This window comes from Dermacentor silvarum, chromosome 9 (assembly GCF_013339745.2).
Source record: "Dermacentor silvarum isolate Dsil-2018 chromosome 9, BIME_Dsil_1.4, whole genome shotgun sequence".
NCBI lineage: Eukaryota > Metazoa > Arthropoda > Arachnida > Ixodida > Ixodidae > Dermacentor > Dermacentor silvarum.
Genome location: NC_051162.1, coordinates 161,018,807 through 161,041,597, shown reverse-complemented (window position 1 = coordinate 161,041,597; position 22,791 = coordinate 161,018,807). Strand labels below are relative to the sequence as shown.

Below are 22,791 nucleotides of genomic sequence, written 5' to 3'. Positions count from 1 at the left end.
TCCTCCTATGGACGCCGGTTCGAACCCCTGGACTTTGCGAGAAATTTCTTCACCGGTACATTGGGCCGTATACACAGTCCTACAACGAACTTCTGCAGTGAACTATCTAGTCACTCCACTTCACTCCGTCGCGGACCGCCGTCGTCGTAGTGCAGAAATTGTTCACGTGTCCCGCATGAAGCACTTTATTCCCCGTTCAGGTGATCTTTAGAATGCGGCCAGGTTGGCCCCTTCCACGAGGGGGGGGGGGGAAATTAGTGTAAGCACATTTAACGTACTTCATCGTTCTCATTTGTGCATAGCCATCATCATCCATGTTTGCCGTCTTCTTCGTGTTCGAGCCAGGGCCGTGCCTGTGGAATAAACGGGTGTGCCAGTGCTGCCTGTCCTGGTCGTCGTCCGTCTTTCAATATATATATTATTACGATACCATGTAGAGATGCTAAAGAGACGAGCCGCCGCGAGAAAGACGATGAAGTGTGTCTGGGCTTTTGGCTCGAGCAAGGTGTCGGCCTGGCGGTTTTGGTTCCAGTGTAAATATATTGTAAATAGCTTCTTTCGTGTGTGTCTTTCCACACGTAACATTCTGGTGGAGGATTGCGATCCCCGTCCTCGCCACGGAACTCCGACGTGGTCGGTACATCGAGCTTGTCACCATGCCTCCCGGTGACGAGACCACATCTGCAACGGCTTCGGCTCGTCCGCCTGCTCCAATCGTCACGGTTGCCCAACATCGCGACCCCGGTGTTTTCTCTGGCCTGGAGGGACAGGACGTTGACGAATGGATCAAGCTATATGAATACGCCAGTGCTAATAACAGGTGGTACCCAACGATTATGCTCGCCAACGCCATCTTTTACCTCGGCGGCACCCCACGCGTGTGGCACCAAACGCATGAAGATGAGTTAACCAGTTGGGACATTTTCAAGGAAAAGCTACGGGAACTGTTCGGCGACCCCATTGGGCGCAAGGTTGCCGCGAGAAAGGCTCTTGCGTCTCGGTTTCAGACATCTACGGAGCCCTACGTTTCCTACATCCTCGACGTTTTGGCTCTATGCCGCAAAACTGACGACACCATGTCTGAAGCAGATAAAGTGGCACATGTGCTAAAGGGCATCGCCGACGACGCTTTCCATTTGCTTGTTTTCGGCAACGTGTCGACTATCGACGCCATTATAAAAGAATGCCGTCGCCTTGAACAGGCTAAGAGCCGCCGTATCACACACCACATCACGCGGCTACCAAACACTGCTGCTACGTCGACATGTGAGGGGCGACTGCGTCAGACGACCACCTGTGACGACGTAACCCGTATTGTTCGCCGCGAGCTCGAGGCCACCAGTTCGCCAGCCTTCTCCGCGACGCCTCCCGATCCGCCTGCAACCACGATTGCCATGATTCAGGCCGTCGTCAGGCAGGAATTTGAGCACATGGGTTTAAACTCCGTGTGTTCAACGGCTCAACCCAGCGTTCATCAGTTCTCTCGCGGCCCTCCTCGTCCCCGGCCGTCCTTTTCGGCTTCATACCGCAACCCGTCCGAATGGCGTACCCCTGATGACAAGCCGATCTGCTTCCACTGCTGTCGCATCGGCCACGTCGCTCGTCACTGCCGCAACCGATGGCCACCACCTACTCGGACGTACGCCGACGCTTATTCCCGTACCTTTCGACCTACTGTTCCCTATGCTACCCGCCACGAACCCGCTGCCGCTGACGCCCCATCTCCGAACCTTCGCTACAGCCGCTCGCCCTCACCTCGACGCCATCAGTCTCGTTCGCCACAACCCCGCCGCTTTTCTTCGCCGCCCATCACCTCCCGGATCCAGCCGGAAAACTAACCACTGCAGCTTCTGGAGGTGAAGCTGCGTTGTCGACCCTGCCCTCAAATCCTCTGCTCACGTTGCCTACGAATCAAAACCTTCTTGACGTTGACGGCTGTCCTGTCACTGCGCTGATCGATACAGGAGATATATATATTGCAATTGGCTGTGGTCTGCTCCAGACAACCGTCAGTTGCACTTCGCTCCTCAGATAGGCATTACATGTATCGAGTGAGCTCGCGCTCTTGAACGCGGTCGAAATCACGTATCCGAGACCTCAAAGAGTTGCGTCGTAATGCTGACGCATTTCTGTATTTTAACACGAAAGTGTTCTATGCCGGGGTCCACCAAGACTTCACTGACGTATTTCCGTCACGGAAATACGTCATAGAACATAATACAAAGAAAGAAACCAGAAGAAAAAGTTCCACAAACATGCAAAATTTGGAAATCGAACCCACGACCTCTCGGTCCACGACGATAGATCGCCGAGCGTTTAACCCATTGCGCCACAAACGCATTTGCAGAGAGCTACACAGACGCGCCTTATATATCTAACACTCCTCCGTGTACCCGCGCTCTTGCTCGGGGCGGTGCCGCCGCCTACGAGCAGAAAAGAGAAGTACTGCATTATGACACTAACGCGCACCGACAGTGAACGCTTCGGTGGTCTCAGCACTACGACGCCTCGATGCCAGCATTCGAAGGGACGCTGGCATCAAGAAGCACTACCAACGCCACCTAGGTGGCGTTCACCGTACTCAGCACAGCGGAGCGTGGCCTCCGCAATTAGCTCTGAAAATGTTTCTGAAGTTGATCGCGGAGGCTGCAATTACGACGCGCTGTACGCGCTGATTTGACTCGGTGACGATTCAGTTACGTGCTTTGTCTTGCGCGTTGTATTAGTGTGTCAGTTACGTGCTTCGTCTTTCGCGTTGTGCTAGCGTGTGCAGCGTAGTGCAGCTTCCATATGCACGACGGTTGCTCATGGTCATCGACGTTGGTAGTCGTGATGGAGGAGACGTGCCACCAGGCGTCAGCGTGGGTGCATCAACGCCTAAGGGCGCTTTAAGCCACAAAACACCAATAGACATTATATATCAATGTGCAATAAACATTACACTACTTCTGTGAAGACACGTTTCACTTTCGTGTTCTATACCGATTCCTATATAAGAGGGATCAACCACATGTTTTTTTTATTGCGCCGTCACCGCCGCCACCGTAGTATTGTCGCGTTATCGACGCCACATCCGCTCGCCGCGCGTGCATGGTCGGAAGGTCCAGAGACGCGAAGAGGCGCGGCGCCATTTGACTGCCAAAACGGCGAAGCCAAGTGAACGCTGCCGCACGCTCCGTGGATTCGGCTCTGCAACGCAACAGGAGGCAGTGTTCGGCCTTCAGCTGCCGGCATGAGCGTAGCGAGCACAGACACTACTCGTTCCTACTGAGCAGCTGTCTGTATACCACACCGTGGTGCACACAGTAATCTGAGCGGAACGGATATTACATGTACTGTACTTCAAGCTACCAACTACAAATGCTGACGGTTTTCCTTCGGTCTCAATTTGTGCACCATAGAGGTAGAACGCGTGCAACGTTGGTTGCGGCGTTTGTCATTAGGCCAGCGTTTTGAGGCGTCTGTTGGCCGCTAGGACGTTGTTTCTTCGGCGCCGTCACAATTGTCTCCGTGCTGCGTTGCGCTAGCACACCGCCCTTGCGTATTGTTAGAGCACCGTTCATCAAGCTTCAGCCCAATGCTGAACCTTGTTACCACATTTTGTGCTTCGCCCTCCGACCGAAACTGCCTCCTTTTTTATGCGTTATTAACGCGATAGCGTTTAGGGCCCCGTGTCGCAGAAAATCTGCCGTCGGCAACCAGCGTGTGATCGCGGGTGGCGGAGAAAATCATCAAAACACATCAACCGCGCAGGCCTTCCACGTGGTGCAAGGTTTTGGTGAACAAAAATTAAATTTTTCGCAGTGAAATCCGTCAGAAAAAATGCTAAAGTACGACTTTACCATTCGGCGTCAGATTCGCCATCGGGTTTTTTATCAATCGGCGTCGGATTGTAATTTGAATGTACTAGAGAACCTAATTCTGTTACGAGTAAACTCATACATTTATACCAGACCTGCGCGCGTCGGGGCAATAGCAAACAATTAATAGTATAATAAAATGCTAGCTAGGGCTTCACATTTTAATACAAGACCACTTATATTGCCCCTGGAAAAACATCTTTCCAGCAATGCATTTCAGTTAAAAAGTGACGCCGACTTTAAGGGGATCGGCGTAAGCTTGGTCTTTGTAAGCTGGCTTTCCCACGTTCAGTGTTGCAGTGAATGAAGCCTACTTGCCGTATGCGAACGATGCGATGCGAACGGGTCCCGATAACGCTATCGCGTTCTACTCTTAAAGGCGAAGCTTAAGCGTCCTCAAGTTTCTGTTTACAGATCTTAAGCAGAAAAGTCATGTAGCACATAGAAGAATTCCGCCCTTTCAATTGGCTCATTTCAGGACGTACAAAAAAATCGGACTTCAGCAAAAGCTCCGGCTCTGAACTCAAGTACTACTGCTGTTCTCAAGTATAACTTCTTTACGATGTGAAATACGCTGTTTTCACGTGCCTAAATACTGCCTGCAGTGGCCTCCGTAATACATGCACAGTCACTACAGCCTCAGAGTCGGGATCGCGCACAATCTCACACACAAATTACCAGGCGTGAATGTTCCGTGATTGTTCAGTCGTTAGAGCGTCCTGCTAGCACAGGTCACGTAGAAATGAATTGGATCTCCACAGGTGTTTGGGGTCAATGCTCTGTTTTTCTTCGTCATGCGGCGAGTGTAACGTCGAGGATGAGGCATGTAAAGTGAAGGATGAAGAGTCTCGGTGGATGGTGATGGCGCACCGGAAACGGCGGGCGGTCAAACAGGCCCCAGCCAATCCGGCAGCTATCAAGCGCTGGCGTACGACCAATTACATTGCCTAAGTGCAAGAGCCGATTACGGTTGCTCGCTCTTGTGAGGGTCTCGTGCTTTTCGTGCGCCAAACATCCTACCCCATCAGAGTCCCTTATCTGATAGCGCACTGAGTGAGTAAACAATGTTTTGTCGTTTATATGCTCAAGAGTGAAATGCGTCGCAGGCGTGGTCCCACCAGGAGCAGCTCTTCGAAAAGCACGTCCGCGTCACCTCGCGCTTCGTCCTCATTGCCCCCACCGTGTACTCCGAGCTGCGGCTAGAATGCGGCACCGAGGCCCTGTACCTCAATGCCCACCTGGTGGGCGTCCACATGGTGGACAGTCTCGTCCAGCGGCTTTGCCTGCGGGGCCAGAGCAAAGGCCACGCCCAAGTCGTGCCCGAGGCCGCGCTCGGGCATTTGTGCGCCGAGGACCCTCGCCGGCTCCCGGACGTCTTGTACCCGCAGCTGGCGCTTCGCGTCATCATCCGGGCGCTGAAGACGGGCGAGTCATGGCACCGCAGTGCCTTCACCTGGGGCTCCTGGAAGTTGAGCGAGAGCCAGCTCTTCTACGAGCTCTTCTACGTGCGCGAGGTCTGCTCTCACGCGGCACGCCTGCCTCGCACTCAGCTGCAGCAGAGCGCCCAGCTCATGATGGCCACCGAGGACTTTCGCAGGGCCTTCGGCTGCCCGTCCTTTATGGGTCACCGGGTCCCGGTGGGACCCGCCTTCAGATGACCTATACTGGGATGAAACGTTTCCATGTTGATGATATTACCGTAGCAGTTAGTGTCTTAGCATTTCGGTGGTTGTTTGAGCATGCTGATCCAAACTGCGATTTTTTATGTAAATGACCAATGTTTACCAGTCGTCGCCAACATACTTACCATTGGGCACTGTGTGAGCATGTTTTTGATGCTGCAAATTTATTTTGTCAATAATGCATTTTTATTACTACGACTAATTGCAATATATATGCGATTCGTAAATGGACGATGCAAGACTGGTCCATATATATGACCTGTAATGGGTGATGTGGAAGATTAGGCTCTGCTGATTGATTTGTAGGACAATGCAAAACCACTGGTCTTCGAAGACTTCGGCCTGGCTCTTGTTTTGTGCGTACATTCTGAGGCGCCGGGTCTTATTGTGGATCGCCCAGATATGATAAACCTTAGCACCTAAAGCGTTTATTTAAGCTACTGGTTAAATAACAGTGTTGCCTTTTCATTATTGTGGAATGTGGGAACATGTGCTTTATGCTGCGAAGCATTTAGTCAATGATCAATGTTAATACTACTAGTAAAATGACAACATACATGATTTCTAAATGGCTGATGCAAGACCTGTTTATATATGAGGCCTGTAAATATGCGATGCGCAAGATTAGTTTGTACAGAATGGTTTGAATGACCACGTGCAGCCTTCGAGGACTTGCATCGAGGACTTATGCAAGTCCTACCGATACACTTCTCTTGTGAGACGCTGGATCTCAGTCTCACTCCAATTGACATGACTAGAACTGGGAACAGACCTTTTCATGGAAGCTAGTAGTTGGAGCATTTAGCGGTATGACGTCGTCGCCGTGAGCGATCGTTTGAGGCTTGTGATTTATGCCGTCTTTTGTAAATGACCAATGTTTACCTGTAGTGACCAACATAAGATCTTTAAATGGACGACGCAACGCTTGTATTACATGGCGATATGTAAGGCTATTTCGGAGGTGAATGGTTTGTTTCGCCGACGTCATCTTTGCTGCCTCCACACTTGTTGTGTGCCAAACAAATTCCAGCCATAACTTCAAGGTAAATTTAGCTGCCCGTACTTATCCCCTCTACGTGCTGGCGCGCGCAAAAATTGACCCGGTCGATCTTGTGATTCTAGACCGAGTAAAAAACTGGTGCTTTTAGTGTGCTTGACAAGTTCCGCATCTTATTTGTTCTTTACTGCTTTAGGAGAAAATCAGCTTTCCTCGAGGTAATGTTCTCGAGCTTACCTGATCAGCGTCGTTGAATAGCCGGACGGAGAGCTAGAGTTATGTGTTCTGTGTTCTTGTTTCAAGACCGATCGGCAAGTATAACATATAGTCAGCGCTAAAACGCCCATATACTGGGCATTGGGGGCATGTTAAAGGCCTCCAGCTGGTCAAAACTAATCCGGTGTCTCCCACAACGGCATGCCTCATAATCAAATCGTGGTTTTGGCACGTGAAACCACAGAATTAAGTTAAATTCGATTTATTACAGTAAGTGCTTTAGTATAGAGCCTTACATTGAAAAAAAAAACTATGCGCACCCAACGCACGTCTTAGAATCTACGTGAAACGAACCTTTCTCGAAGCAGTTACTCAAACGCCGTAAATATCTCCGTTTCATTCCCGCGTCTTTGGCGTGAAGGAAAGCACTTGTCATCTACCGCCACTGTGCTACGCAATTAGACACGCGTGGCGATCACTGAAATAGCTTGTTGGCGTTGGCGCGGTAGAAGTATACGTTCGATTGGGGCCTAACGAGTTGAGAATCGGGGGTGCTGTTCTTGGGAACCGAGGTTAGATCTCACCGTTGGGAACGAAATTCAATTTTTTTAAGTATGACCTATTCAGCAAGGCTAGAACAGTACCCAGCAGCCACGCTCGGTAGTGACCGGGAGAGTTTGCAAAAAAAAGCTTCGCTTTAAAAAATTCTTTTGGGTCATTGAAAATAGTGCAGATGCATTTGGTTGGTGTGAACAGTTGATCTAGTCCTGTGGTAAGCGCTTCGTTTCTGACAACTTGCTCAGAGCAGCTTAACTTTAGAATGGAGACATGGAAGCAAATGTTTGATTAAGAAATGTCGGTGGAAGGTGTCATATTGGCCATTTAGTTTTTTTTTTTGCTAAATAGGAGGCATTTCTGAGTTATATCAAGTTGTATAAGTGTTGCAGTACGATTTGGCATCCCCCAAGCTCACATCTAGCGTATGGTGTAATCATATCATTGATCGAACTATCCGTGATAGTCTCCATATTAGGTTACGGAGTTTAACTATGCCTGATTCTTCATTTTCCTTTCTTTTCTTTTTTTTAAGAAGTGCACCGTCCCAGCGCTTTTTACTCTCGATATTCATATTTCATGTGTATGGTTCAGAATTGTCATTGGTTCAGATTGAATTTTGTTTTGAAGAAATGTTTAAAACTTAAAAATAGTTACGCCATTCTCGCACAACGGCAACTTGATGCGTTTATAAGCCTTTAAATTTTTTAACTACATTGTCTTCGAACTGCAAGGCAATTCTTTTTCCATATTCCAACCTAACCATACCCGCAGCATCCTAACGTATTTCATTTGCCAGTGCCTTTTATGCACCTTTCTCAATCATCTACAAACACCGCAGCGTTCCGATGCGACTCTTTAGGGTCACCGCAACGCTAAAGATGCAGGAATGCTGACTATTGTTCAGATAAAAGCCAATTTACATTCCCGTCAAAGATGATCCTTGTACTTTTTCCTCTAATATGCTCAAACAAGCTTTACCTGGAAGCGCTCATTTGACTCCATCAAGTGGAACAGACCGCTACCCCTCGATTGGTGAAGACAATGCTCTATATAAATGATCGTTTGCGATTCCTATGACGAGCACTTGCTTGAAAAGCGCATCTTGTGTCATGTTTGACTTCGTAGCAGCCGTAAGTGCATGGCTACGGCATTTGCGCTCAAGAATCGCTGTGGCGTGTTTTTCAAGCGCTGGAGAGTAGAGCTACAGGGGGTTTTCGATGGCTACAATGTATCGAGCCTTGCAGTACCAAGATGAACAACCGGTGCTGACGCAACCACCCTCGCAAAAGAAACACAAGCGATTTTTTTCCCACTTGTTTCGTCTTCGTCCAAGCAGAACGACGCATTTGTCTCTTCTTTTTGGTGCGCTTTGCACTTTCGGTCAGCTGTACCCGGTCGACTGCAACCAAACGCTTTTAGTCGAACTCGAACAAAAAAAAAACATGCCTCCCTTGTCCACGCGACAGCGAATCGGACGCGATTGATCCTGTTCCCGGTTAACGGTGCGTTGCCAGTATATAAACTTCAAGCCGTTCTTGCAACGGGCACAGACTACTGGGCAGCAACACCAGAGCCACGGCGGGACTTACCATGAAGTTTTTCGTAAGCGAAACTGTCAAATCTATAGCCTCCCTAAGGTGCGTGAACTTGTACTTCTCAGGCAACGACTTCAGTAGTAGAAAAAGCTAATGCTCTCCGTTTCGGGTATGCGTACTTCGGAGCTGCTTTCTACACGTAGATGCTGTCAAGTGTATTGGTGTTATGTATGACAGCTCTCTTTCATGGCATGCGCACATAGATTATATTGTAGATAAGGGAGTTCGAGTGGTGAGATTATTTCGTAGACTGAGCAACAGTCGATCAGGAATGCACTGGGCCACCTTGTTGTCAATATACCATATGTATATATGCCCTGTCCGGGAATTCGGGTGTGTGTTATACTCTGGGGTACCTGCCTATAAGTTTCGGCCCCATGTTCTTCTGGAAAAGCAGGCATTAAGACTGTGTTTAGGGCTATCTAAATTTGTAACAAGCACTATTTTGTATCTAGAAGCAAGAATTTCTCCTTTTATAACCCTGTCGTGTACTCGTTGAGCAAACATATTTTAGGGTGTACGAATCACAGATGAGACGTTGCCAAACAGTGTTCCTTTCTCAGCCTACCATGGTTTTCAATGTACATTGGCCCCGATTCCATACACCTCAAGTTAACTTTGCACAAACTCTTCTCGATCCATTGGACGTTAGAATCGGAGAGCTAAAGCCTGTTTGTGACGGGGCAAACTCTCTTTACATACAATTTGACGATACTTTTGCAAGCAATTAAGACAAAACCTAACAGAATGTTAAGTGATGCCCTACAGGTACAATTGATGAAATCACAAGCAAATCTGGCCATAACAACTGATGCCACCCAGAACAAAGAAAACTGTGGTATTGGTATATTCAGACGTATTTTTGATGGCTCATTTTCCCTGCTGTTTCCAGACTTTGTACCAACCTTTCTTGCAAAACTTTTAGCGGTAGTACTGGCCCTTCGTAAATTAAGCACATCAATAGATTACGTAGTCATTGTTTGGCCTTGTGTGCGTCACTCACAGTGCCTAATGAACCTAAGGTTTTGCGTGTGCTTAAATCATTAGCGCCTCAACACTTAACTAATATCCATTTAGTCTGGGTACCTGGGCACACCGGCCTAGTTCTAAATGAAACGGCAGATTCATTTGCGAAGGCGTTGATAGTTGGTCCAGCCATTGAAATTCTCCCTACATCAGGCTTGATCATAGCTGCAAGATGTCGGACGCAAAAGATACTGCGAGAATTCTGTTTACCATCTATAATGAATTCCTTATATTTTAAACACACATTGTGCCCATGGAAAAGTAATATGTGTCAATCGAGAAAAATAGAAGTAACTGTTAGTAGGCTTCGCTGTCACATACTTTCATTACATTTTTATTTATACAGGACTGGTCTGGCTCCCTCACCGATTTGTCATATGAGTAGGAAGATGAGACCATAGATTTTTTTAAATTTCTTGTCGACAATTTATTAGCTCTAGAAAACGAACCTTACAAACATCGCTCCCCCTTCTTGGATGAGATTTAACTGTTCGAAATTTAATATCTCTGGATGTCTCGACACTTGGGCATAGCGACAGGAATGTTAGCGCTGCCATCCCAGATTTTACTTTAGGATCAATGAGATATAAACTCTTGGTACAAATATGATTCCAAAGTGTGCATTGGATTTGCATATTTTTCTTGATGACAAGGGGAGAGTGAATGTTTTGGCTTAGTGGCACAACGGCTCTGGCATTCTGCGGCTGAGCGCGAGATTCATGACAGTCCCTGCGGCCACATTGCGACTCGGGCAGAATTTAAAAGCATACACCCATGTTAAAGAACCTCAGGGGGTCAAAATAATTCGGCAGGCTTCGACTACAGTGCCCCTCACGCTGTGAGTCTAGCATTGGAACGTCAATCCGCAGGATTCGTTCGTTGAATCAATAAGAAGGCTTTCAGTGCCGTGACCACCTTATCAGACTGCACTGTAACGACCCTAGCGGCCTAGCAACCATAGCAAATTTTGTGAAATAGAGTATGCAAGAAAACCTTGAGGTGTACTTGAAGTTAAGAAGTAGAGGTGATATTCTCGAATGACAGATGCAGGTACGCCATACATGCACACGCTTTTGAGCGCCGCGGAATGAACATCTCTATATCTCATCGCGCGGACGAGCTGACATTAGTGGCCTTGTGCGTGGAAAAGCCGGTATAGGGATAAACAATGCACCTAAGTATGAGCGCTGTGTAATTGTTAGGTGTTTATTGACAGGCACAGCGCTCGCATGCACTCTGAGTACGCATCGGAGAGACTCCCATGAGCCAGGAGATTCTGTGTCGGGTGGTTGCTTGCTGCCCAGTATAGATTTCGTGACGCCGGTATTTGAAAACATCGTTGGAGCACAAAATGGAAGCGATAGAAGATGAAATTGGATGCTTCACAACGGCGGGCTTTCCGAGACTGTTTGCTGTATTTGTGGTGCATAAATTAAGAAGGCTGCGCAAGTTTTCGAGCCAGTCGGGCATCTTTCCGTCGGTATGTAATGAAACCGTAGAGCATGGTACATGGGGGCGAGGGGGAGCTGTGGTTGGTGGTAGCATGAAGATGGTGGGCTAAATATGCAGATTTTCGCTAACAATAAAATCACTAGATATTCATATGCAGTCGATGACGGTCATTCAGTCACACACTCTGTCACTGCATTATTCAGGAAAACGTGACCGGACAGCTCATTGCTTCCTGCGGCGTAAGCATATGCGGCTGTTGAAATTTTAGGAATTTTAGCGCCTTCGTGCTCATTTATGTAGTAGGGAAGAATACTATTATTCTTGTGCAAAGATGTCCCGAAAGCGAGTCCCCCTGTCGGCTGGTACTTTTAAGTTTTTCTTGATTAAAACTGGTTGCTTATATTTATTCATTTTTTATTTATCTCGTACATATTGCTCCCTATCGATGACATAACAATGGTTGTTCAGTAACATCCCGCACTGAATTGAGGATTTCCTTCGAAATGAGGAAGGTGTTCCAATTGAGTATGACCACCAGAAGACCTCATACTCACGGCATTGCTCCTTTAAATGTCATTGCTGTAACAATCAAAATTTCTTGCTTTTAGTAATATTTCCAATATTTCACATTTGATCGTCATTTATTCGCATTTATTCGTACATTTATTTATTCCACACTACTCTCTTATTTAGGCTTAATAGTTACTGTGGAATGAAATGAAACACAATGGAAAACTTTCTTTGAACTTTCTGAAAAATTACTGTGATTGTAGTTTCTTTTTTCTTGCTTTTTCGTGGAACACTCCAGTTCTAAACCACCTTTCAAAGTCTCAAAGACAGCCAAGCCTATAATTCGCTCTTCTTTCTTTCCTATTAGGAAGTTAGTTTTTATGTCAAACAAGATGCGTGACATTCAGTTACTTCTTTGGACATTACAGCGCTAGACCTGCAGTTGCCGGTGCTTGCTGAAACAAAGGGTCGCTATCTTTCGTCTCCGTATTTCTTGGTATTGGTTGAAACTTCCACGTCCCACGCTTTCCGGCCTTTGTTTTCAGCCCATTCACTTCACGTGCAGTAGAGTGCTTTCCCGAGAGAACAGGTGGGGGGGGGGGTGGAGGGGGGGGGGGCAAATCAGCAACTGCCCGCTCCTCTTCACACTTCGAGAAGCTTGCCGCAGCTTGCGCTAAAGGGAAGTTCGATTTCCTTTTCAAATAGCCGACTAAACCGGCTAGAGTGGTTCGTGCGAGCGAGTTCCTGAGGATAGGTGGCGCAAAGGCAGAGTCCATTACGGATCCGTGAAACGCCAACTACCCTCCCCTACTACACTGCTCTCCACTTCCCTGCCCTTCGAGACCCATTGCCACCCGAAGACGGTCCCGACAGCCCGGTTTGTGCGGAACAAACAGGAACTGCCGGAAAACTTCCCATCAGCGAAATCTCTTTGCACGGCGAATACGAGCAGGGCTGGGGAGGGATGGGTCTACGAGAAACAGGAACGGCAGATGTGCTTGAGTAACCGTATAGCTCTTCGTCGCGCCAGGCGTGTTGGTTCAACTTTGGGTATTTTGTCTACTGGTGATTGTACCGGTGCTTGTTCATGAAGCTTCGTTGTTGAAGCAGGAGCACTTAGCTGGTAGCGCCTTTTTATTTTGCAAACCTCTGACAAGTGAGACTAGGGCAGTGGCGCTTTCCGTTCTTTACATCAATCTTCGCATTTTGTTCACGCGATCCTGATTTCATGACACAGATTTTTCGGGAGGTTAATCCGACAATTTTTGTGGTTTGCGATTCATCATCAAGCGAAGGTTTGTCTTATTGAAATGTTCTGCGAATTCTGTAGCTGGTGTTTGAAATAATTAAGGAGAAACATTTTTGTGTCAGGGCAAGGTAAGTGTGAATAGTTCCGACCACACTGACATCATATGTCTTCGCGTAGAAATTTTATCAAAAAGCGATCCATTCCCGCCAACCTACGAGTAGTTGCTTGATTGTGCCATTGCTAGGCGTGACCAAATTGTCTAACTGAGGGTCCTCACGAAGGAAACAATCTTTATATTGGATGAAGTAACAAGAGAAAGCTCTCAGCGCTAAGTGATGAGCTGTGGTTGAGCAAGGAAAACCAGTCTGCAGCAAGCGCTTCGACGGGAGAACTTTCTTCGTCAGGCAATAACAAAACTTTATTGTCAAAACTGTTCGCTTCGTAACTTTTTAAAATACTTTTCATTTGCGACGCTGCGTGCTAGAGGGGGCGCAGCTGTAGCGGCGCTGCCATCGGGTATTCCAAAGCGCACCAAATGAGACGAGTAAGTAGCTCATCACCCAGCCAGCAGCCTCTTCATACCACTTCGAAGGCTTGGCCTAGGACTTAACCGAGCCTGCAATTCGTTCGTTTCGGACCTCTGCTGTGGGATTCGGCCACAGGAATGTTTGCTCCACTATGAAGGAATATTTAGTCCAACCGAATGGCCCTGTTAAATTTCTCTATTTGTTAATTGTGTGTGTACTTTTCAATTGCTAATTACTTATTATTATTGATATTATTGCTTTAATTTTCACATCTAATTTCACCTTTCAACAGCACTTGCTCTATAGGAGTCGTGAAAATCTATTGCTTATTATAAATTGGAATAACACACCCATTTCTTGCCGAATTCCGCGTTGTGGATATGAGCCACTTGTTGAATGAACAACAGCAACAAGAACGATGGCTGAGAGGTAGGCGCTAGCTCTGCCGCCTAAAATAACATTTCATTTAGCGTGTCGCCGTTTTAACCGTCAAAGGAAAAGATTGTTGGGAGAACCTTTCCGAAGGCTTGGCTTGAATTTAACCTTCCGGTGGTTCTTTCCATTCGTGCTACCAAACTGGGTTTTGGCCACAGGAACGACGGACTCTGCCATTTTCTGTGCGAGAGAAAAGGAATTCAGTGCGAAAAGTTTCCGTAATGTTTTTCTATTGCAATTCACATTTTTATACTTTGTAATATGTTGGATACAATAAATTTCATATCTATATCAGGGAACTTTTATTTGCTTAAGTTCCAGTTACCAGTTCTGAGTGCAGTTACAATACTAGAAAAATTTGTATTATTTTATTAACTCTTGCACCATCCGATTCATGTCCGATCCCAAAGAGTGCTTTGCGCCAGTTCAGTAGGGAACAACGACAAATAAATGTGGCCGTGGTTGCCTACAAGGGCGACCTTCTCACCAGCCCGAGGCTCCCTTTAATCGCCCAGTATGCATCACTTCACTTCAATTCTCCGTATTCCCGTGAACCATTTGTATTGTTGGGATTTGAATTTTGTAAGTAAGATTTAACACAACGTTGCCCTTTGACTGGTTTGTTGAAAGCGTAATGTTCAAAGAATTGTGTTGGCATTGCTGATATAAAGAACTAAATTGGTGTTTACAACCTTAAGATTATACTAATAGCGCCAATGATTTCAGGAACAGGGAAATACGGGTGAAAAGAAGATCATGTGTAGTATTTCAAGATTATTCCTGATTGCAGTGTGTCCGCGTCAGAAAACAGAAAGGAGAGTGCAATATCCCTGTGTCCCTTAGAGGATATTCCTAAAGTGGCTTAATTCTGAAAGATTGTCAACTTCTCAATTTATAATGAACTATCAAAATGATTTTACTGTTGCGTTAAAGAGCGAGACAGCTATTCACAGTTGCAATGTTATCTCCACATTCTATATTGTCCATTGTTTGCGGTTTAAACGTTATCTGCTTCAATTTCGACAGGTTTGCAGCGCTGTCCTCCTCGCCATTGCTTTCACTGTGTCCAATGCTGGCTACCACGGATATGGAGGACACGGTGGCCATGGTGGCTATGGCGGGCACGGCGGCTATGGTGGACATGGCCACGGCGGGTACAGCCATGGCATCACGCACTTCTTCGACAACCAGCGTGCCCATTACGGACATGGCGGCTACGGTCACGGAGGTTACGGCCGCGGAGGATACGGAGGTCATGGATACGGTGGCTATGGACACGGCGGATACGGCGGATACGGTGGTCACGGCTACTATGGCTAAGGCTTCGGTTGACACTTCTATGCGGAGAAACTCCAGAAGTTGTTGTACGGTCTGTGAATAGGAAAATAAATGCATTGTGTTTCAAAAGCAAGCCTAAAACTAGGCACTGGTTTGTGTCCACAGTCATCGATAGCAGGCTCGCCTGCAAAAACTGATAAAATGGACAGTGATCACCACCACCAGTCTCATTTAGGTTCACTGCAGGACTCAGGCCTCTCCCAGCGATTTCCAACTGGGCCTGTCTTGCGTGAGCCGACTCCAACTGATCCCTCCTAATTTTCTAATTTTATTCAACCGCATAGTCCTCGGCCCGCGTCGACTGCGTTTCCCTTTTCAAACAACTGCATGGTTAATATTTTTTTATATTGTACACAACTACACATTTTATGCACATCCTCTCATATATTTTGGGCTATGCTGCAAGATACCATAGTTGATGGTCTTGTGATAAAACACGATGCTGGCCAGCGTCGTTTGTGCATTTAATGAGACGTAATTATGGTTTCGTGATTCTGCAAACGTTCTGCAAAAGCATCTCGGAGAACGTTCTGTGGCAATGAAGCGGAAGCTACATGGGAGGAGCTTCTGCACTTGTGTTAGTATGCCAAATAGTCCGCAGCGTCTGGCAGCACTTTCGGTTTCTTGCAACAGATACAGAATCAGCGTAGCTTCCACATGTGACAGTTTCGCATTCACCTGATCGCTTAAGAGAAAAGCTTTAAAAGAGGTTGCAGGTCACTGAGACTTGTATTTTGAACACAGTTCTAATAATAAGTAATCCGTTTATATTTTCTGTTCCCGAGCTTGAGCTAGCGCAACTGAGAATTGTGGGATGAATTTAGAAGTGTTCTTAATTGTACCCGCTTTGTATCCCTAGCTTGTTCTTTATTGCCACAGAAAGCTTTCCGCGAACATAAGGGCTTCACTGATATAATCCGCGCATTCGAAATATAAACAGCAGTGATCTGCGACTTCGGCATACGAACACTTCTTAAAACTTGAAGTTGAAGTAGGCGCGTTCGACATCTGGTTGCAGATTCCTCATAACGCATCGGTATGAGCGGCGCTGTGAGGAACCCCTGAGGCGGAGAATTTAAAAAATTTACGCAGCGGAGGCAAATAAAATTTCAACTGTGAAATTCACGAATCATTTTCGTTAATAAAAGTAAATTCCGGCTTCGCTCAGAAGGAAATCATCACTTGAACGGTGGCTTTTATAGATATCGGGCCTGTCCACTCGAATAGTTTTTTTACTTATTTTCACTTCTTATTCCAAATTATAAAGTGTTGAAAAAATTACAGCCTATTTTCACGATAGTACGCACAGCTGAATATCCAGGATGGAGCAATGACAGAAAGTACGTAGCTCGCTGAAACCAGGAGGTAAGTACTTCGTTCATTCGCCATTTCAGCAGCAGGCCATTGACATAGTAGGGCAGGGAAGTATAAATGCCGCCTCATCTAGGAGGCTAGTGGAATAACCCGTGCTCTCTGGGAACGACAAAGCATGAATGTTAGCCGATACCGTCCGAGCGTGCTACTTCCTTTAAATAGCCCCCCCCCCCCCCCCCCCCCCCCCCCCCTCCACCGGTTCGTCGAAGAGAAAATACTTGGATGTAGAGAAAGTGGCCTAATGACGAAGCAAAAATGTACGGTCTCTCCCCCTTTTCACCACTTCAGTTACGTTGCAACTGGCGCCCACTGAACCCAATTGAGGCCTTGACCATAATGCCAGTCATACCATGCCCTCGTCGGCCGCTGCAAGTTGTTAGCTCACCCGGGATTGCAGGAGCCTGCCCCAGCGTTCAGGCTAATGGCCGACTCGTTAACCCTACAAGTGCGCGAAAAGAAAAAGAAACAGAAAATGAAGCATAACTGCAAGCGTGTAAGTACAACAAACTGCCACTCCTTTAGAAGGACACAGTCATCGCGAACAATCACGGAAAAACAGTGTGGAGCGCAAAATTGGCTTCTTACACTAGAATGTATGTCGCCGGTTGTTCCGGCAGCTGAATCATTTGTTTCTTTTGCTCTTTCAGGATCGCAGTGGTGCCCGGTGACCCAGCTTAACCATCATCAGTCCACGCGGAATTCGGGCTGGAAGGCTTCAAGCTCGAGTAACAACAAAAAAAATGGTGGACACTGAAGCCCCGGGGAACGCGACAGAATTATTCGTGGACTGCGTGACCCTTGAAAAAGAATTGCCATCTTGTGATGGTGAGGGAGTGTTTGTTTTGTGTGTCGTCATATTCGCTCTAGTCGTCAAGAACACGTGACGTATCCACAGGGCGTGTTCCGGTATATAAGGCTCTCACACTTGGCTGACTTGCACAGAGACTCACCGTCACCAAGACAGAAAGGATATCAATATGAAAGTCACCGTAAGTAGGCGTTACCGGAAGATGTGTAATGTTCTTGGATATTTTCGGGTGACTTGAAGAGAAAGCTAGGCTCTGAGAGAAAACTGACCAACTGGCAGTTTCTGTAGGCTCCTGCTTGTTGCTTGTTAGGTTACTTGACAGTTAAGGCATGGATAATAATAGTTACTTAACGTCATTTTGCATGCATAAAATTCTTCGTACCTTGCATGCTAAACATGTAATGATTGGCAGTAGTCTCAAACCTTTCACAAGGACTACAATCTCATCTAATTTTCTCTGCGAGGTTTCAGACACCGGTGCAAACTTCGCTGAACCGTTTGGTCCTTTAGACTGATTCTGTCGAAATTGTATCTAACATTCACTAGAAGTGATTCCGTGAATCATCTGGCATCTTCTTACAAATATATCATGAATCTGATTCTTGGCATCTTCGTTACCAAAAATGAATCATTAGTAATCATACAGTCACCAGAATCTCGTCCGTGAAGCTGCAGATAAAGGAATGCGACTCCTTACATTTGTCGTTTCTCGGCTATTTCTTATAATCTGCGTGCCTTCAGGGAGTTTGGTTCAGTGAATGCTCCGAAACGCAGGTGTGTCTCCTTGTCGTTCTTGCCCTTGTGGCTCTGACCTCGGCCGGCTACGGCATTGGCTACGGTGGATATGGAGGTTATGGCTTGGGCTACGGCGGCTATGGCGGCTACGGTGGCTACGGACTTGGATTTGGCATAGGCCGCACCTACTACTTCGACAACCAGAGGGCGGCGCCTTACTTCGGATATGGTGGATACGGGATCGGATATGGGGGCTTTGGTGGCTACGGCGGCTACGGCGGCTACGGCGGCTACGGCGGCTACGGCGGATATGGTCTCGGCTTTAAGGGCTAGCATCTACGGCTGAGGGAGTCTTCTGCATATTCTGGTGAGATGATCCCGCGGAAACTGTTTCGCGACACTATCCTCCAGCTTTCTCACTGTGCAAAAGCCTAAGCAATGTGCACGCGACAGCATAACAGGCCGTAAGGTTCACAGGCGTTTCTTTAACCCCATACGTTTTTTGAGGACGGTTTTGTGTAAGCGACCTTGACAAGTAGCGCGAACACGTGTCAAACTTCATAGAAAGCTAGTTTCTTTGGACACAACACTGGTGAAATGTGTTATTCACAAGATGGAAATGAAAATAGGTATAACTAATGTCGAAATTTTTACAGTATTCGCTCACTTTGCGTAGCGCTTGTACGCGAGGTATTATTGACTAAAACTTACGAGCGCTGAAGACTGCAAGCTGCGAACAGTATTGTTGAAGCGATTTGTAAGCCAGTATTGAAGACAGTGGTAAACCTTTAATCCGTAGTGATAAACCCGTAAAAGCATTTCGTCACTTGGCTATACGTCTGAGAGATTGCTGTAATAGATGTGTAACCCTTCACATTAAAACACGAAACTCGAAGTTTCAGGAATCCTAGTGCACTCCGGGCTGAAGCGTCATAGACGGCATTTTGCTCTATTTAATGAAAACTTGCTCTATTTAATGAAACCAAATAATAATACATATCTTAAAATTCGCACTGTTCTTTCTAAGAGCGCCTAAAACCTTCCTTACTCTATCAGCTCTTCTAAATTCACTGTTGGCGATGGATTTCATTCGATCACAGCGATTTCAAAAGTTGCCCAATGAATCTAGGAAATAACGTTGGGACAAAAGCAGTGCCAAAGATTGACCTTCAGAATAAGTTGTAGGTCTTCGGACATCTAGTTGATTGGTCACACTGGCAGCCGTACTGGGATGTTTATTGAATTGCACATACCTAATTGAATTAGTGACCCGTAATGTGTTATGAAAAATATCCGCTTATAGCAAGGCTCATATGCCTGTCTTTGACGTGCACCTAATGACTCCTGCTTTCCAAAAGCGGATTTGGATTTCACAGCCTAAATAAATTATAGGAACGTGAGTTAATTGTCGTGAACAAGAGAAGATCGCTTCGCCATGACCAAGGTATGTGCGCCTAATTGTGGGAACGCTGCTTGCCACAATTAGGCATCTAGAAATTATGAAACACGTTATGCATGTCTGCTGACTGATGATTTCTCAATGCGTAGTTAGCGGGGATGTGGGACATTTTTATATCAAAATGAAAGCTGAATTATCGACATAAGTGAAAATTAAATCACTGTGTTATTTAACTTGTTTTGTTAGACCATACATTTGAGAAATCATTCGCAGTTGGTGCGGTCAATACACATTAGTGTATTAAGCAAAGTCTTGCAGTGTGCGTTGCAAAGGAAAGAGTAGTTACGTGCACGTCATCAAAATTTCGCCCAGTTGCGCAGTGGAAACGCGTGACCAGCAACTTCCAGGCATCTACGCAACAACCCGTGACCGACCCTATCCGAAAAAAAAATAAGCCAAACGTTTCCTTTTGCTTGTTCTCTTCGGTGTGTATCGCTGCTTCGCACGTTGCTGAGTGACCTTCGACTGTTTTCTCTTATTTTCTCCTTCAAATCACAGCGCCAGCTTGCGCCTGCTTTTCACTTACCGGTGTGACTTCGCTTTCTCGTGTGAGTCTATCGCGTGCGAAACTTTCTTCAGAAAGATCCGGCGCAACGATCCAGCGTGCCTTTCTCCCACACGAAATTCGCAGACCGAAGCAGACTGTGGTAGTTTTGCCAGTACACGCCAGGGTCGAAACAAATTCGGTTAGTTTCGAGCCAGCCAGTCTGCTTTATTGTTTCTCATTCTCCGAGACGGCGCATTAAACATTCGTTCCTATTGACCGTAAATTCACGTGCCTCAATCGGCTGCAAGGACTTCGGGAAGGAATCAGCGATGCGTCATAAGGTGCCGGGTGGCCTTGAAGCAATCTCGCGTAAAACTGGCATTCTCAAACCCACGAACCACACCAACACACACACACACAAAACACAACGAAGACTGAGAGGCGGAGAACTGACAAGGAATTTAGCGGGAAAAAGAAAATGGCAGTAACAGATAAGGCGCGTACAGCGACGGCGTGGGCGCCGACCGTTCCACAACGCACGACATGCTCACGGAGCTCTCCCTCGCGTCGGAGCCGCCCGTTGCTCAATGCACTGACCTCGTTCGACGCGGGCAGCAGCGGTCCTCAAAGGAGTGCCAGGTGGCCCGTGATGGTGGGAGAAGGTCAATCCACCGACTCCCCCCTCTCCACCAACCCCCCTCTCGTCGTCTTTCATTATTTCCGCCCCAAAGCCCGAATGCTGGGCCACTTTCGGTGGTCGGCGAACCGAGACGTCAGAATGCAGCTTCAGGGTTTTGTAGTTGTCTCTGTCGGCCGCTGACCAGCGGGCACCGTGCCGTAGGAGAACGGCCTCGAAATAACGCTGCTCGCCCTCCCCCTTCCCCACCAAGAATCCCAAACTTCGTACCCGGGCGCACCGGCGATCGCGAAAGTGCTAAGAGGAGGCGTTTCCCGGAAAGAACGGCTCTATTTGGCGCCCCCCCCCCCCCCCCCCCCCCGCTGCCTTTAGAAGTGGTTGTACGCGCTGTGTGTGCGAGCTGATTACGCAATAAACGACTTTGAGGAAGATTGGCCAGATGGATATGCGGAATTGCGACGGTTCCAGGGAGCGCGCTGGCTGGCGCAGCCGCGATGGAGCGGGGGATACCGGAAGCAGGTGTTTCTCGCGGAATCTGGTATACTGTGCGCAGCAGTAGAAAATTTCACCTTTCTCCTTCTTAGACTGCATTCTTCGCTCTCTATATTGTATGGGCTTCTTGGCACCTCGCGTTGCTCGAGTTATGCTTTAACTTTCAGTTGAAATCGTTTATCCACGCGACAGATCAGCGTTACTTGTTGCGGTCAAAGGGTGTTTTGAAACAATGAGTCTTTCGCGTGGGCGCGGAAGTGACATCTATCGTAGCCTGCGAATTCTATGAAAATTTTCGGAGCGCAAATGTAGCGGTCAGCTCCTAGCGAATGTAGTTTACTTTAAATGTGGTATGTCACGCTTTTACGAGGAACTTTATCAAGCTGAATCTCTCTTTATTTTTCAGAAGGACCGGGACCTACGGCGTGGTGGAAAACTTTTGACCAGCGAGCTGTGTGTTATATGTGACTATTTTCAATAAATGTGCCTCAGCAGCCATACACAAGCTTCCGCATCTTTGTAAAATTAGCACTTGCAGGTGTTAAGATTACAGTTTATCGAAACGGTTTTGATGTGTATACTAAGTTACTCCAACGGCAGGGCAATCACCATCTCTGGATGAAGTTGGTACAGTGGTACTAAACTCTAGATGGTTGATATAGCGGCACCTACTGTGTTACCAGGGGTGTGTTCCGTAAGAACTCTCAGCCCTGCCCTGTTCAATGATGAATCTCATGTAGCGAGCTACCAAATACAATGCGCATTAGCCACTACCTGCAACGATACGGCTCGGGCATTGTGCCTTTTTCCTATGCGTGCATAGTTGCAATGAGAATGTCCTGCAGCTCTAACTGCACACGCGTTAAGGGGCTACAAGTGGCAAAATCAAAACGCGCTGCCATTGTGTTCATGCTAAAGGCCAGACCCCACAGCCCACTTACTATCACCGAAGCGGATAACCTCCACATGACTCCAGGGTTTGACTCCCTGGAATCTCCAGGGTTTCGTTATTGGCTGTTGAAATTTGTCGCCTCAACAGGCCGCCATGTCAAAATCACGACTGAATACCTTCGCGCACGTTCATCGTTTTGTTGTAGGCCTGTCACTGGGCCCGTTCACATGCTTCCCCTACGTTCTCTCTGCCAGGCTGTCTCTTTTTTTTAGCACTGTAAGCCCTCTTAGCTCGATGGCACTCTCATACCCGGTATAATGTAACGAATCAATTCCAGTTATTTTCCTTACCGCGTATCGTCAGTGCTCGGAACGCTGTTTCGCTTACTTTATCATCCGTATCGACCTGTCGCGGTGATGGATGATGAAAAAGCAATGGAATCCAGCAAAAATAATTATTCCG

General features: G+C 47.1%; 2 protein-coding genes across 2 annotated transcripts; both read left to right on the top strand.

Annotated features, from left to right (window-relative positions):
- The first annotated feature begins 8,848 nt into the window (after nucleotides 1-8,848).
- On the top strand, nucleotides 8,849-15,520 carry LOC125940064 (uncharacterized). The gene is made up of 2 exons (XM_049655735.1): nucleotides 8,849-8,915; nucleotides 15,134-15,520. Exons 1-2 carry the CDS (start codon nucleotides 8,904-8,906, stop codon nucleotides 15,425-15,427), a joined length of 306 nt encoding a protein of 101 aa, XP_049511692.1. The 5' UTR covers nucleotides 8,849-8,903; the 3' UTR covers nucleotides 15,428-15,520.
- Nucleotides 15,521-17,598: 2,078 nt separating this feature from the next.
- LOC119464035 (neuropeptide-like protein 31) lies at nucleotides 17,599-21,921 on the top strand. The gene is made up of 3 exons (XM_037724854.2): nucleotides 17,599-17,808; nucleotides 18,402-18,729; nucleotides 21,844-21,921. Exons 1-2 carry the CDS (start codon nucleotides 17,797-17,799, stop codon nucleotides 18,693-18,695), a joined length of 306 nt encoding a protein of 101 aa, XP_037580782.1. The 5' UTR covers nucleotides 17,599-17,796; the 3' UTR covers nucleotides 18,696-18,729; nucleotides 21,844-21,921.
- Nucleotides 21,922-22,791: the final 870 nt, after the last annotated feature.